The 15,594-nt window shown below is 37.0% G+C and overlaps 2 protein-coding genes and 1 pseudogene across 10 annotated transcripts; 2 read left to right on the plus strand and 1 right to left on the minus strand.

Moving 5' to 3' along the window:
• The first annotated feature begins 680 nt into the window (after positions 1 to 680).
• Positions 681 to 1,349, plus strand: LOC110748791 (uncharacterized). Its single transcript, XM_021948743.2, has one exon. It carries the CDS (start codon positions 681 to 683, stop codon positions 1,347 to 1,349), a length of 669 nt encoding a protein of 222 aa, XP_021804435.2.
• A 4,114-nt stretch (positions 1,350 to 5,463) lies between these two features.
• On the plus strand, positions 5,464 to 9,041 carry LOC148293129 (uncharacterized). 8 transcript variants are annotated; one of them, XR_015825608.1, is made up of 7 exons: positions 5,467 to 5,951; positions 6,150 to 6,408; positions 6,609 to 6,765; positions 7,196 to 7,292; positions 7,405 to 7,459; positions 7,705 to 7,773; positions 8,725 to 9,041. XR_015825608.1 is itself a non-coding variant. In XM_088243929.1 (6 exons), the coding sequence occupies exons 1-5, from the start codon at positions 5,713 to 5,715 to the stop codon at positions 7,748 to 7,750; spliced, it is 798 nt and encodes a 265-aa protein (XP_088100055.1). In that variant the 5' UTR covers positions 5,469 to 5,712; the 3' UTR covers positions 7,751 to 7,773; positions 8,725 to 9,041. The 8 variants fall into 8 exon arrangements, 3 of the variants coding, with proteins under 3 accessions (XP_088100055.1, XP_088100056.1, XP_088100057.1); XR_015825610.1 differs by having other exon boundaries at positions 7,214 to 7,292; XR_015825612.1 differs by lacking the exon at positions 7,405 to 7,459 and having other exon boundaries at positions 5,464 to 5,951; positions 6,592 to 6,765.
• Positions 9,042 to 11,445: 2,404 nt separating this feature from the next.
• On the minus strand, positions 11,446 to 15,388 carry LOC148293130 (uncharacterized; annotated as a pseudogene). Its single transcript, XR_015825613.1, has 11 exons — positions 15,107 to 15,388; positions 14,686 to 14,782; positions 13,996 to 14,408; positions 13,828 to 13,885; positions 13,465 to 13,647; positions 13,026 to 13,321; positions 12,866 to 12,921; positions 12,583 to 12,677; positions 12,200 to 12,339; positions 11,966 to 12,080; positions 11,446 to 11,820 (listed from the first exon to the last, which is right to left on the minus strand). The product of XR_015825613.1 is annotated as an uncharacterized LOC148293130 (transcript).
• Between the last annotated feature and the right edge of the window lie 206 nt (positions 15,389 to 15,594).

Here is a 15,594-nt window from a genome sequence, read left to right on the forward strand (position 1 = left end):
TTGCCATGGCAAAGGGCAATTACTATTCATTTTTTTATTTTTTTCACAATTTTTTTTACCTCAATACTTAATTTGGATAGTATTTTCGGATAAGATTTTCGGGTTCCTACGTGTCAAGACTATTCATAATCGGATAAAATTTCCGGATAAGATTTTTGGGTTCAAATTTCGGATGAATTTCAAAATTCAAATTTCAAATTTATGATGAATTTCAAATTTCAGATAAGATTTTCATCCAATCAAATCAAGCCACGTGGCATCTCTATCTGGCCAAAATTTTCTATAAAACCAGAGGCTCAGCTCATACCTCTCACACCACATCTTTCTATATTTTCATTTATGAGAGTTTAGAATTCATACTCCATTTTCAAATGGAAGATTTTAGGAGATGCTTGGAGAGGCAAGAGCGAGAAACAAATAAGAGAAGCCATAGAGCAGATTAAAGAAATATGTTGCAGAGAGAAGAACATGAACAAGTTGTCATAGCAGTGGCTTTGCTTGATGAAGAGAACCAAGTTCGCCGCCGTGGTTCACAAGTCGGCCGTCGCTGGAATGTGGACAGACATAGGTAGTCTCGGGGTAAAAATCTTTTGGAAGATTATTTTATCCCAACTTGTTTGTACTCTAATGTTGATTTTCGAAGGCGATATAGAATGTAACCCCATTTGTTCAATAAAGTCATGCATGATATTTGCAATTATGATGCATACTTCGTTCAAAAGTGTGATTCTGCTGGGGTTTTCGGACTTTTTCCGAAACAAAAGCTTACAGCTGTTATACGAATGTTGGCGTATGGAGCATCTGCTGATCAGGTGGATGAGATTGCCTGGATGGGGAAATCCATTACGTTGGAGGCCTTGGTAAGATTTTGTGATGCAGTTGAAACTCTGTACACTAGGGACTACCTGCGCAGACCTACTCCCAGGGACCTCCAACGGGTTCAACAAAAAGCCAAATCTCGAGGATTTCCAGGAATGATTGTTAGCATCGACTGCATGCACTGGCAATGGAAGAATTGCCCAACTGCCTGGCAACGTGATTACGAAAATAGAAAAGGCCAAAAATGTATCATCCTTGAAGCTGTTGCTGGCTTCGACACATGGGTTTGGCATGCCTTCTTCGGAGTTGCTGGATCCCAAAATGACCTCAACGTGCTGGGTCAATCCCTGGTCTTCAACGATGTTTTGAGAGGCCAAGGCCCCAATATCACCTATCAAGTCAACAATACAATCCCAGAAGCAAAGATTATTTGCTACCTATCAAGAAAAATACAGGAAAGATGTCGAAAGGTGTTTTGGCATTCTTCAAGCTCGGTGGTTGATAATTCGAGGTTTAGCCCGTATGTTTGATGAGGAGGTCCTCAGAAGCATTATAATGACTTGCATCATCCTCCATAATATGATTGTGGAGGATGAGTATGATTATGATGCTGCAGAGGTCTACGAACCGGATCCCATGAACACGGCCTTGACAAGAATTTATGAAAGGCCCATGGGGCCAAGTAGAGAACCATTTGAGCTGGATCCGTTGGTTAGGGATGGTCGTTTCATGACCCGTATGATAGATCGATATATAGAGATGCAATCTTCGTATATTCATGAAAGGCGTTAACTTGACTTGATGGAGCATCTATGGGCGGTGAAAGGCAATGAAGATGAATGATGGAGCATAGATCCGTTGGTTAGGTTTTATTTAGTTATGGTTTGGTTGTGTTGTTTTTTATTTATTATGGTTTGGTTGTGGTTTGTTATTATTATTGTGCCTTGTTTGTAGTTTTTTATTATTTTTTATTATGCTTTGGTTGTGGTTTTTCCTTTTAATTATGTTCTGTTTGATGTATGGAATATGTTGAATAAAAAGGTATTTTATTGAATGCTTTGTTTATTAAATAAAGAAAGCCAATACAAGTCATTAAGAATTACTACTACTAAAATAAAATACATGAATTACAAGAACTTTAATAGAAAACATGAAAAATACAAATACATAAAAGGTATGCCAACTAATTTAATGGTTTTGATCATTTAACCAATCAGTGTAGCTAGGTCCATCATCCTAGAAAAGTCTTCTTCTCATAACATCCCTTCGTTCTAGCTTCCAAAATTGTTTTGTTTCAGGGGACATATGGCTTGTATCCATCGCCATGGTTTCCAGATCCGTCTTGTCGATCTCTTTTTTGCGCAAATACTCCCTTTCTTGTGCATATTCTGCTCACATTGCCATCTCATTCTCTTGGCGTTTCTGCTCCATTTCAACTCTTACTTGCAATTTCCTCCAAATTTTTTGATGTATTACTGCTCAAATTACCCCCTTTCTTTGCCTTCGCAGCCTTTCAGCCAATGGGCCTCGGCTCCTTTTCGATGGGTGAGTCTTGACTCATAGGGGAATCGAGAGGTGAATCCGATGTCATTGAATCAAGGAGTGGCGTCTCGTTTAACATAACGGCGGGACCCGTGGGAATTATTCTGAAGCGTTTGCAATTTTTCACCACCTCCCAACATTCATGATGGTTGAAACTTTTTTTGCCTTGCCCAATTGCACCAAACCACATCTGTGCTTGAATCATCTATTAAATAAATAAATAATGGACATGCAAGAAATATTTAAAATATATTGGATATGCAAGTAACAAAAAAATAAATAATGAAAATGCAATTAACCTTACAAATATATTGGAAGTGCAAGTAATATTAAGAAACAATTGGAAATGCAAGAAATATTAACAAAATATTGAAAATGCAAGAAATATTAACAAAATATTGAAAATGCAATAAACATTAAAAATATATATATATTAGGACATTAAACTTAATAAAACGAAAATTACAAAATACTTACCTCGTTACTAAGATTTTCCCCGCTTCTATGGTTGTCCATCGCTTTTGCCAAGGCATCCCTCCATTTTCCCAACTCTTTATTGAGAATTTTCCACCTACTAGACAATGCCATTTCCGTATGAGTTGACCCCGTAATTTTTTCACAAAATTCGGCATGAATTTTTTTCCACATATGAAAAAATTTCATCTCATTGCCTGACACGGGACAATGACAAATTTGGAGCCAAGCCTCACATAAGGAAACATCTTCCATGGTGCTCCACGCCCCTCTGGTTTCGATAGAAGAAGCCATAAATATAAGAAATAAAAATACAATTTGAAAGAGAAGAAAATGTTGAGTAAAGAGTGAATAATAGTGGCAGCCCAGATAGAGGCCTGGGCTGCTCGTTGGAGTTGCTCTAAGGCAAGGCAAGAGTTGTCACTATTCATGTGAATAGTGGCAGCCTTGCCTTAGTTGGTTCCACCCTTGAAGGCTAGGGCAAAGGCAAATTCTATTAATTTTACTTTATTTCCTATTTTTTTATACTTCAAACCATTAATTTTGATAAGTTTATCAGGTAATATTTTCGGTTGTCACGTGTCACTATTTATTATAAAATTATCACCTAAACTTTCAGATAACATTTTCGGATCAAATTTTTGAATTAAATTTTCGGATAAGATTTTAATTATGGTTTATTTTGTGTGTTGTTTGCAATAAATGAAGGTTTGTTTTTAATTAATCTTTGTTGTGATGTGCAAATATTTTTAATAAATAGTCATATTATTTGATGCATTTTTTTATTGGAAAGTAGTAGAAAAATGTGAGTGGAAAGTAACAAATATTGGAAGGAGAAGAGTTTGTATGAAGATTTGGTATGGAAAGTGAATAAAATTGTTATGTATTTATAGGGAAAACATCCATAATTTTTTGATTTTTTTTAAAATAAAATTTGAATTTTTTTCGAATTTTTTCGAATTTTTTTTGGCTCGCTAATGTCAGCACATTCGAACTGAAGCCCAGACAGGATTTGCCCGTGGGCTTGCCCGGGTTGGTGGGACCCAGGTCTTGCCCGGGCTTCTTCTCTCGCGCTAGATGTATGCTGGGCTTGCCTGGGGGGCCTCTTGGTCGGTTTGATGCAAGCGCTGGACTTGCTCTTAGAGCATGTCCACCCCACTAGGCTAAGGCAAGACTAAGGCAAGGTAAGGGCTGGCACTATTCACATGAATAGTTCCAGCCTTGCCATTTTTGGTTCCACCCCAAAAGGCTAAGGCTAAGACAAATACTATTCATGCTACTTTATTTCCTATTTTTTTATTTTTTTTTTTGTTTGAATTTTTTTATACTTTAAACTATTAATTTTGATAAGCTTTTCAGATAATATTTTCGGTTGCCACGTGTCACTATTTATTATAAAATTATCACCTAAAATTTCAAATAACATTTTAGAATTAAATTTTCGGATAAGATTTTTGGTTGCCACATGTCCATCATTTTTCAGAAAAGATTATAGGGAAAAAATCCAGTATTTTTTTAAAAAAATGAGGGCCATCAGATTTCTAGAAAAAACCCATCGCAGCGTCTAGGATGCGCCACGTGGCGTTTTCCCGTTGGGTTCTGTCAGGCGCTGACGTCAGCGTTCAGCGCGACGTCATGCCTGACTTCAGCGCCTTTGGGCTGCAGCTCAGTCAGGATTTGCCCGTGGGCTTGCCAAGGTTGTTAGGACCTACCACTTGCCCAGGCTTCTTCTCTCGCACTGGAGGTCTCCTGGGCTCGCTTGGGCTGCCTTTTGCCCGGTTTTGAGGGAGCGGTGGACATGCTCTTATAACTTGCCCCTCATTATAGTTTCACCCAAATTTGAATTGGATATCAGGCCAGCCCAGCAGCCTTCCCCTCATTATTTAATACGGGTCAGAGGAATAGGGTTTGTATATGTTATCTTGTGTGTATTGGAGAGGAGACAGCTACGCTATGATGATGATGATGAAGAGCATGATGCTGGTGAAACCAGCGGAAATCCTGTCAGATGTGAAAGCAGACAAAACTATAGTTTCGCAGTTGACAACAAGAAGACTAGAGTTCCAGCAAAAAAATACAAGAAGACTAGTGGCTTCTTATACAACTGATGTTGCTCCTCCTCCTCCTCCTCCCCAATCATCCGCTCTCCGCCGCAGTGTTTCGAAGAGAACAAAAACACTGGGCAACCCCTGCCTTGATCTCTATTTTCGCGTCTTACCAAACACCCGAGCCCCCTACAAATATCTCGACCAACTGCTGCCGCTGGCCTGGTCCCACGACTCCCTAACCACCCTCAAGCTCATCTGCAACCTCCGAGACGATTATGATCTCGGAAAATCCTATTTACAAGCGTTTTACAGGGCGGCGCTTTGGCTCCATCACAACCACCCCAAGACTTTAGCCTGCAACGCCGACACTATCGTCTCCGAGTTTTCCGAGTCTGTCGGGACTATGAATGACCTCATCGAGATTCTCTACCGCCTCAGTAAGAAAGACAAAAATAATAGGGAAATAGCGGTATATGCCACCAAAATTATAATCTTAAGTGAAAATACCACCCATTTTCAAAAATTGTAAAACTATCACCTATAAATATATATTTATTGTCCACTTATTGCACAGATATCACTGTTACAGAAATTTTGGTCTCTCAGCTCCCTATTCACTCTCTCTGCGTTCGCTTGCTCTCTCTCTCTCAGCTCTCTCTCACAGTTCTCTCTTCCTCTCTTAGCGCTTTCTCTCTCCATCGACCACCACCACTCTCTTTCTCCCTTTGTCGCGAAAACGTAAACAGCACTCTCTCTTTCTCTCTCTGCAGTCAATGTTAGGTTTTGTTGAGGGGGTTCTTGAAGATGAAAGAGAGGGTTTCTTCGTTAAATGCTCTCTCCCTTCAACAATCTCTCAGTTCCCTATCTTTTCATGTCTTCAATCGACGTCTTTCTCTTCTCCTCTGCTCCTTCAGGGCCTCAAAAAACCCTAATTCTTGGTTTCGATTCTGACTTTTTTCACATACTTCCTCCTCATTCTCAATCCTCTCACAGACAAAATTCGTGCTTTTCTTTAGGTGTTTCTGGGATTTCCAATTTGGTTATGTGCGCAAAACGAGTGATTCTAAGGTAGGTTTTGTATTTGTTATTGACTAGTTTGTCTTTTTGTATGGTTTTCATTTGAGAAGGATAATTTCACTAACCTGTGACTGATTTTGTGAAGTTTAGTAATTACAGAGATTGGAAATTTATGTATTTGAACTGTGAATTACTTCATGCTTGGATGAAACTTCTATTGGTCTGATTGATTTTGCTTTATTGATGTAGCCTCTCCAATCAATTTCCAAGTCTGGAATTGCATAACAGAGAGCAGAATGGTCGGGTTGATGATTTATCAGCTTCTAAGGTAAAGGGGGAACTACATAAGTGTTTGAATGGGCCTGTTACAGTTGCTACGGTCTTGTTGCCTCGTGGTTTAATCAATTCAGGGAATCTGTGCTTTCTCAACGCAACGCTACAGGCTCTTCTATCCTGTTCTCCTTTTGTTCAGCTTCTGCAGGAATTGAGAACTTGCAAAGTGCCTAAGGTTTCTTTTGTTTATTCGATTACTTTGTATTTACGTGGTTTTAGTAGAATTGCTATTTGCAAAAAACAAAATTTATATAGATTGCTGATATCAGAAAATAGGAAGCTACCTTGCCTATGCTTGTTCTTTTTCTGGCTAATCACTTAACTAATATGTTGTCCATTTGAATTTGATTTTATATAGATTGGGTGCATTTGCAGAGTTCATCTCTGAATTTGACATGCCTAGTGGTTCAAGTTCAAAGAACAAAGATGCAGGTGTTCTTGAGACTGGTTGGCCTTTTAGCCCTGCCATGTTTGAAGGCGTTCTTTAAATTTTTACTCCAGATGTACGAACTAGGATCTTGGGCAGGCCAAGGTGTGTATCTGATCTGGGTGAATAATTTTCTGTTCTAGGTTTTGTCTTTTTGTATTTTTTTATTTCTATGTTGAGCCTTCTTATTGCAAATTTAATCCTTGATGGTATTGCTGGCTGAAATTGTAAGGCATGATCATTGCAAAAAGATTTAGACACATGCATCTATTTGTGGTCACAAAAGTTGTCCTTCCCTGCCACTTTTTTTCTTTTAAATCCCTTATGGATTCTTATTTTGCCATTAATTTCAGTTATTTCTATGAACCATATGATTTTCATTTTTGAGACCTTGAGTAGGACAGTTTCTGGTTTGGTTTGCCTTTGTATCTCTCACACTAGATGCTGATAAAGCCTCCTTCCAAGGAAAATTCCATTGAGATTTAGTTAGGATTTTATTACTTTTTATTTTTATTCTGATAACTCGGTACTCTAGTTTTTTCACTGGTTTTAGATAACAAGGATGATGAAGTGCGAGTCAGCAGAACAAGTGTGACCTTATTGTCAATCTTAAAACTTCAGCAAACCAAAAAGTAGGTAAACTTAGTTTTCATCCCTTTCAAGCTTGTTCTGGTGCTTTGGATTTTGGATTGCCATATACAATTTAATAAGTTAAGTTCTTTACTTTCCTTTTGGTCTTGGCAGTTGTTGTGGTGGGATAGTGTAAATTTTAAATCCAAAGCTTTTGACTTTGATGATGGTAATAAATTTGCTCATTTTATTAAAATAATCATGAATCATCATTTACAACATAGGTCAGATTACAAATGTTGGTACTACTATATCTGCTTGTTTTTGTAATTAGTGGGGCTAATGCTGATGGAAATCAGTTTGGTCCTGCATAAGTCCTTCATCTTGATGATGTCCTTTTTTTTCCTCATTATTGATACCTTAGAATGTATAATGCTTTTGTCTAATATATGTACGCATTAAATTTTTTTGCAGGTTACGAGTATCAGTCTTCGTAGAGAAGGTGCTGACATTCATGTAGATGTTGGTTTGTGTATCACTCAGGTATTGCTTAAATATTTTACTTCTTTGAAGTTCTTTATATGCTTTAATACGAGAAACTCTTGAAGATTGAGTATATGAGATGGAGAAATAGAATAATCTCTTTTAACTTTGGCAATATCTAATTGTTTTTAGGTCACCAACAAACTCAAGTGTAAGAACTCAAATGGATTTCATTGGTTTTGTGTATTTGGATCGTTTTTCTGATTGGATATTTTGGGCTCTGTTTTAGGTTGCTTGTTTGCAATTAATTTTGGCTATTTCTATGAACCCTATAATTTCGTACAAGAAATTCAAAAGGGAAAGAAGGTTTGACTAAATTTTCATATGGCCCTTGAAAGAATGCATGTCCTACTTGAACAAGAAAAGTATATGATCGTTTTTGAGTCTTTACACTCTTTGGCTGACCTTGTCCAAGCAAGTATTGGATGTTTTATAGGAACAACAAATTAGTGAAGTACTCATCCTAGCTTCAAATCCCATTGGGAGGTAAAAATGATAACTAGGATTTTAGTTTAATAGAAGAAGTCACTATTTTGTGCAGTGTATATATTGCTGGAATTTATCTGTGACGCACTATGTAAAGTAAAGTGGGTTTTATACCAATATTAGTCCTATCACGGTTCTTGAATATTCATGTTAAGGACTTTTCTTGAGAAATCTTGTACTTGATAATGTCTAATTTTATGTTTACATGTTAAAAGAAGATATTTTGTCTATTTATATATTCTTCCTTCTGGATGGTGCTTAGGACTTATAAGTTTTGGGAAGTACTCATAATTGTACTTTCGCCTGAGTAGGAATTTTTTTCCCAGTTTGCAAGAATTGTTCATCAAATTTATATAAGTTTGTAGATAGCACAAGCATGCACCTTTGAAGAAGCACATATGCGATTCTCATCCAACCAATTCGTTGTAACAAATTATGTATCTCTGACTCTGTTTTTTCCCTCAGGCTGGATTAGCTCTTGGAGAGTTGCGAAAGGAAAATAATTCCTAAGAAGCCTTTGGCCAGTAACTAATCCACCTTCAAGTCAAGAACATCTTTTACATCCTCAACTTTTACAGAAGCCTCTCCGCCCATTCCTTGCTCGAGGGTATTTTGACGATGTAGGAGTGTAAAATGTGATTCCATTAAGGACGTCGTGTCCTATTTGTAATATGTTGTAGATTATGAATATATAATGGGAATGTGGAGTTTTTGTATTGCCTTTGTATTGCTCCCCTATTGTATTTGTATTGTCATCGTATTGCCATTGTAGTGTTGTGTTATTGCCTGGTTATTGCACTTATATTTCTATCTTATCACCTGTTTTTCAAGTCTATCTTGTGAAGAAACTTATAAGGATATTTTGTAAAAGAAAACGCTTGATTGTATTAGTTTATTTTGTAAAGGAAAATGTTAGATCATTATTCTTTATCATATAAATAAGGTATAACAAGCACCGTAGATGTATCTCTTCAAAGTGATTGATTCGTGTTCAGCTATTGGTGTAAGAATGTGATTCCATTATTGCTTTTTTATTGATTATTGATTATTGTAAGAATGTGATTCCATTAAGGACGTCACGTCCTTTTTATAAATCAAACTCATAGTTGCTTTCCCAGCAACAAATTATGTTAATTAAGAAAATCAACCAAAAAACAAAAAATTCGTTAATAAAGCATTATAATTGGTTTTCTAGTTAAAATCGTTGTATAGAATCACAGGAAACAAAAACCTAAATGTAACAGCTTGGGAACGTATTAGACGACAGCTTTAAAGATAATAAAATGTAGTCTGAATTGTTAGGGTTCGGTGGCGATTTATTTTGCATGTCTAAATTGTAGTCTGTAATGGATGTGTGTGTATTGCATGTAGATTGACTTAATATTGCTGTCCTATTACATGCGTATTGTACTAATATTGCCTTTGTATTGCGTACATATTGTATGCATATTGCCACACTATTGCATGTATATTGTGATGTTATTGCTGTTGTAGTGCCGTTATATTGCCCTAATATTGCCTCTCTAGTGTATGTATATTGGCCTAATATTGCTATTATATTGTATATATATTGACTACGGCTCATCAATGGGTTTACGGTTTAGGCCCTACTTCATTAAAAAAGAAGACGACGACGAGAAAGAAACAACGTGCCTTTCAAAAACAGGCGTTCAGGTGCATTATAATTGCACCGTAAGACATTGTAAGAAATTATTTAAAAAAATAATAACAACTAAAAAATAATTTACAAAAAAAGGAAGGTATGAATAAATATGCAAATGCTTCGTGATGGGTTGAAGAAAAGGATGATTACATTTGGTGATTTGATTATGTTTGGTGATACGATATATTATTCGTCTTAATCTTCATATATGTAATTGTTGTATTAATACTTGACACAAATTCATCTCGTACTCATCCAATTATTAAAGCTAAGTAAATGAAATGAAACAAAAGAAGAAGCCCAAAATAAACAGAAACAACAATTTCTAGCACCCTTTTATCACTTCTGTATTGCCACTGTATCACCAACGTATCGCCAGCTTATTGCGTTGATCACCATTAGTTCAAACATTATGTGATCTAATAGGGATAACTAATTTTTGGAACAACTAATGAATCTTCAAAAAGATAAAGAACAACTAGTAAACTAATGTATGCAGTTTAATTTTGCACGGGTCATAGTGCTCATCAACATGATATATGGAGGTGTACGAAATAGTTCAACTTCAAAATGGAAACAGTTTATGTGCCATGTAAGGCAATGAACATATAACAAGGTGAGTCTTCAACAAATTAAAAGTGGGCAATTATTTTCAAACAATCTGACAGCTGCCCGAGAGAACTGAGGGAGTTAAGGCATGAGATGCAAACATGATAAACACCGTTAAGCACTCGGACGAACCCATGCTATAATACAAGCCAACAGACAACCACCACCAAATTGCTCTTCAATATGTTGGTCAAGGGTGCAAATCTGTTGATGCTTCTCCAACTTTTGTTACTAAGTGGTTGTTCTTCAGACCCTAATCATTAAGCACAACAATTTAAATTCATGCCATTGAAAAGGAACCACAAGAATCTATATGCATGTGAAGCAAAAAGAAAGAAATGAAATGAAATGAAGTCAATTCCAATCTCTGTTCGGCAGCCAACTTGTAAGGCCCAAAACGCACACTTCTACTGCTTCGATGGGAATACTTTATTCATAGAAGTTGTTCCAATGGGTATCTAGTATAACATATCCAAATTTGAGCCCCATTGGATACGTGTGGAAACCTCAGGCCTTCCTACACCAAGACTGGTTCAGAAAACTCTTTTTTGTTCAACAACCAAAAGAAGACCACATGGGTTGGCAGCAAAAGGCAGCCACAATTGACATAATTTGTTGCAGGGAAAGCAACTATGAGTTTGATTTATAAAAAAGATGTGACATCCTTAATGGAATCACATTCTTACAATAATAAATAATCAATAAAAAAGAAATAATGGAATCACATTCTTACACCAATAGCTGAACACGAATCAATCATATTGAAGAGATACATATACTGTGCTTGTTGTACCTTATTTATATGATAATGAATAATAATCTGACATTTTCCTTCACAAAATAAACTAATACAATCAAGCATTTTCCTAATACAATCAAGTTCCTTCACAAGACAAACTTGAAAAAATAAGTGATAAGAAACAAATATAAGTGCAATAACCAGGCAATACCACGACACTACAATGGCAATACGATGACAATACAAATGCAATAGGGGAGCAATACAATGGCAATACAAAAACTCCACATTCCCACAATAATTTCATTCCACATTCCCACTATATATTCATAATCTACAACGTATTACAAATAGGACACGACGTCCTTAATGGAATCACATTTTACACTCCTACATCGTCAAAATACCCTCGAGCAAGGAATGGGCGGAGAGGCTTCTGTAAAAGTTGAGGATGTAAAAGATGTTCTTGACTTGAAGGTGGATTAGTTACTGGCCAAAGGCTTCTTAGGAAATCAATTTCCTTTCGCAACTCTCCAAGAGCTAATCCAGCCTGAGGGAAAAAACAGAGTCAGAGATACCCCTTGGATGCTGCTGCAGAAACAAATATTGGCTCTACAGGGCTGCATTTTATATCCAACACACTGTAGCAGGGAAAACAAAGGTAAATAGCAGCACCAATGAGTACACAATAGTACCAGTAATATTAGGAAGAACCTTGGAAATGCTTCACTCGTATTAAGATCGCAGACAAACTCTCTTTGCATCGACATTCCATGCTTTAATGCCTCCATCAGCAGTGCCTATGAGAAGCTTTTGTCAAAAGAAAAAAAAAAACACTTAAAAATAGATATATCCAATCTCAAATAATCAGAGTATGATTTCAAGGCCAAGCAATATTTGAGTTCATTATGAAAATCCAATCTGCATACCAATCGGTCAGATTTACATTCCCAGTCAAGTGACATAATTTTGGCTCCGCAATAAATGGTTGCATTTCTAGATGCCGGAGTTGATGAGTCATATGTCCATATCATATTTAAATATGTATGAAGAAATACAGATTATAAATCTGGAACCAGCAAACAGTCAAGGAGTTGAGAAATCAGCCAATAGTCAAGGAGTTGAACAATGAACACATCACACATAATAACATAGGCAACCCACGTAATGCGACACCTAGGTGTGGACAGATCTGTTAATATGTGAGGGGCCACATTCAACAGGTCACCTAGGCAGCTGACACGTGATACAAAATAGAAGGCAATGGGATTAAGTAGACTTGACAGCCAAGGTTATAACCATGAAATAATACCTTACTGTGCCATCTTCAGATGCGCTGGCTATATTGTTTCTAGATGCAGAAAAGCGGCAGCGAGTGATTGGACTTGTGTGGCCCAAAAATGTCTCCTACAAACCATGATGATTCAAAAGTTATGGAGTCCCCAATTAAATGTAAACTAGTGAAGCTAAAGAAAAAATCAGAAAAAAAAAAAAAAAAAAAAAAAAAGGGGAACTACAATATGCAGAAGCTCAAAGAACAGAAATATGAGTTTGTAACATCAACAAGAACTAATCAAGCTTTAGACGCAACTTACCTGAAAGTCCACTTTAACTTCAGGGAAGTCTTCTACATGGCTTTCCCTGCCATTTTCTGCCACATGACATTCAACAGTTATCAACAGATAATCTGAGAAATAGTTACCGCACTGTCCCCAATACACCAAGGAAAAGAAGTCAGATATAGCTGTTATATACCATTATAGGGGCCATCCTGGAACAGCTGAATAGTATCAGCAGTTCCACCATCTCCTGCACGAAGGCTTGATTGAGAACTTAAGTTAGGATCAGATTTGGATATGTTAATTTCTGGTCGAATTCCAGCAGGTCCAGCCACAATCCAATCTTGATTCACCTCTGCTTCCCCTATTTGAAAAGTAGCAGGAGGGCATGTTTCCCGAGTATCTTTAGATATAAGACGATTTTCCTCATACACCACACTTGATCAACTCTTGGTTTCTTCAGTGCTTGCATCCACTAATGATGAAGCATTACTGAGTTTCACAAAAATAAAAGAATTACGAAGGAAAAAAAAAATCATAGGATCACTACCGATGAACCCTTGCACCAATTATATAAAATTCATTAAACATGATAGTCTCGACTCTGAAGGGCTCAAACAATTAAAAAAATTTACCTTCTTAACTGCCATAACTGACCATCTTTTTCCTCCAACAAAGCCTGAAGTATGACAACTTGAGATTAAGTTGCTTGATGTGTTTTTTTAGACGGTTGACAGTGGTCTTCTCCGAATTGATTTTCAAAAGGGCTGGCATGCGTGGCTAAGTTAAGGGCATTTCTTTTTCAAATCTTAGTCATACTGTACCATAAAAGGGGAATAACCAACGAAAAACCAGCCAACAGTAGAGGAGGTTAGTTGCTTCCACTTGAAATATATAAATTCACAATAAAATAGAGTAAGGTTCATCTAAACAAAGATAAGTTTATATATATATATATATATATATATATATAAACTAATTCCGAAGGATATGAGTACCATTGAAGATCTCACTAAAGAAGTTCCTCACAGATAAACGCAAGGCCTCATACCATTCCTTTGAAAAATATATACAAAACTCAGGATCAGAGTTTGGTTTCTTTACGTATGGAATGGCTGCATCACACAATAAAAAGTGTAAATGAAGGAGAAAGTAGTTCACTATACCAAATTAGAAAGATGAAATGACAAACCCACCAAACCATGCAGCCCAGTCCTGGCCCCTTTGCAACAAATCATTCCCATTCATTCCAAAAAACTCTAAAACTTTGTCCCTCCTTCCTGACTGGATGGCACTAACAACATAGTATTTCCTACCTGTCCTTCATACGGATCAAAACCCTTCCAGCCTCTTCCTTTGTTTTAGCTTCTACCACACCTCTTGCATATGCCTCCAGACTTTAAAGTAATTTGCCCTTCGATTGTTCATCCATATCAAAACCCGAAAGTGCACTAGAGAGCCCAGAGACGGCTGATTCTGTCTCACGCCGGAAAAGTTTTCTTATTGCAGGCCAGGTTTCACTATTAGCTCCATCTAGAAGGGCTTCCACCGGTCCTGATAAGGCCTCCTTCAATTTTGCCTACAAAAATAGTTACAATATCAGCCAGGTTCCTGAGACAATTTAGTCAACAATATACATATAGGGACTGAAAACCATTGAGAAAAAGTTCGCCAAACTATAGATGCCACTACAAACCTGTCAATTCCTTAAAAATTAGCATATCAAACTAGTTTAGTTTCCGCTTCATCCCACCTCCCTTTTAGTTTCTTCTTCCAGTCAAATTCTTGCTCGAGTTTAAAATTACCAGTCACCCCAATCATTTCACAAGAGTCAATGAATAAAATATATATTATACCTCATTAAGTGCAGTAAGTTCAGCTAGCTTGGCAGCACGAACTGAAGAAACTCCCTCACAAGCTCCTATGCATATTCTCCATCTTGTCCAACTCGACCTACAAACATAAATTTCCACCTTCTTCATGTGTGAACAAAACGCATAAAAGAAATTACATTTCATTATTTATCACTGATAAAATTCTGATTATTCCAAGCTATATGACATGCTTAATTTATTTAACAAAGAATTTTAAAAAAAAAGTTGCAAAAACTATGGTTTTATCTCACATTTTGCCCCAGAAATAAACAATCAGTCACCATTTATAATTGAAGTAAAATATAGCATTAAGTTGGCAGCATAAATAAGAAAGACAAGGGGCTTAAAGAGATCTAGGGTTTACAGCAATTGAAATTTGAGGAATTGCAAGAAAGAATGGTACCTTCTTGTGGAATTGCAGATGAAGCGCAGGGGTTTTGTGATTTACAGAGGGACCTGGGAAGTCCGATTAGCTTTCCCAGGTGGAAGGTAGAGTGAGAAGTATAAGTAAAAATGAGATTGGCGCGAGAGAGAGAGAGAGAGAGAGAGAGAGAGAGTGAGAAAGACCGAAGAGAGAGTGAGAGCTGAGCAAAGACAGAGGAGCGACAGAGAGAGTGAGAGCTGAGCCACAGAGAGAGACGGAGCCAAGAGAGTGAGAGAGAACAAAATTTCTGAACTTGTGAAAATTCAGCAATAAGTGGACAATAATTTTATATTTATAGGTGATAGTTGTATAAAAATTGGGGAGTAGTGGTATTTTTAATTGAGATTATAATTTTGGTGGCATATACCGCTATTTCCCAAAAGGGTCATGCTAGGGATACCAACTTGGGATACCAACTCTCTAATAGAGGTGGAGCCCACCAATGCAATGAGTCCCATGCTCTATTA

The sequence above is a fragment of the Prunus avium genome, chromosome 7 (genome assembly GCF_965620075.1).
Source record: "Prunus avium chromosome 7, drPruAviu1.hap1.1, whole genome shotgun sequence".
NCBI lineage: Eukaryota > Viridiplantae > Streptophyta > Magnoliopsida > Rosales > Rosaceae > Prunus > Prunus avium.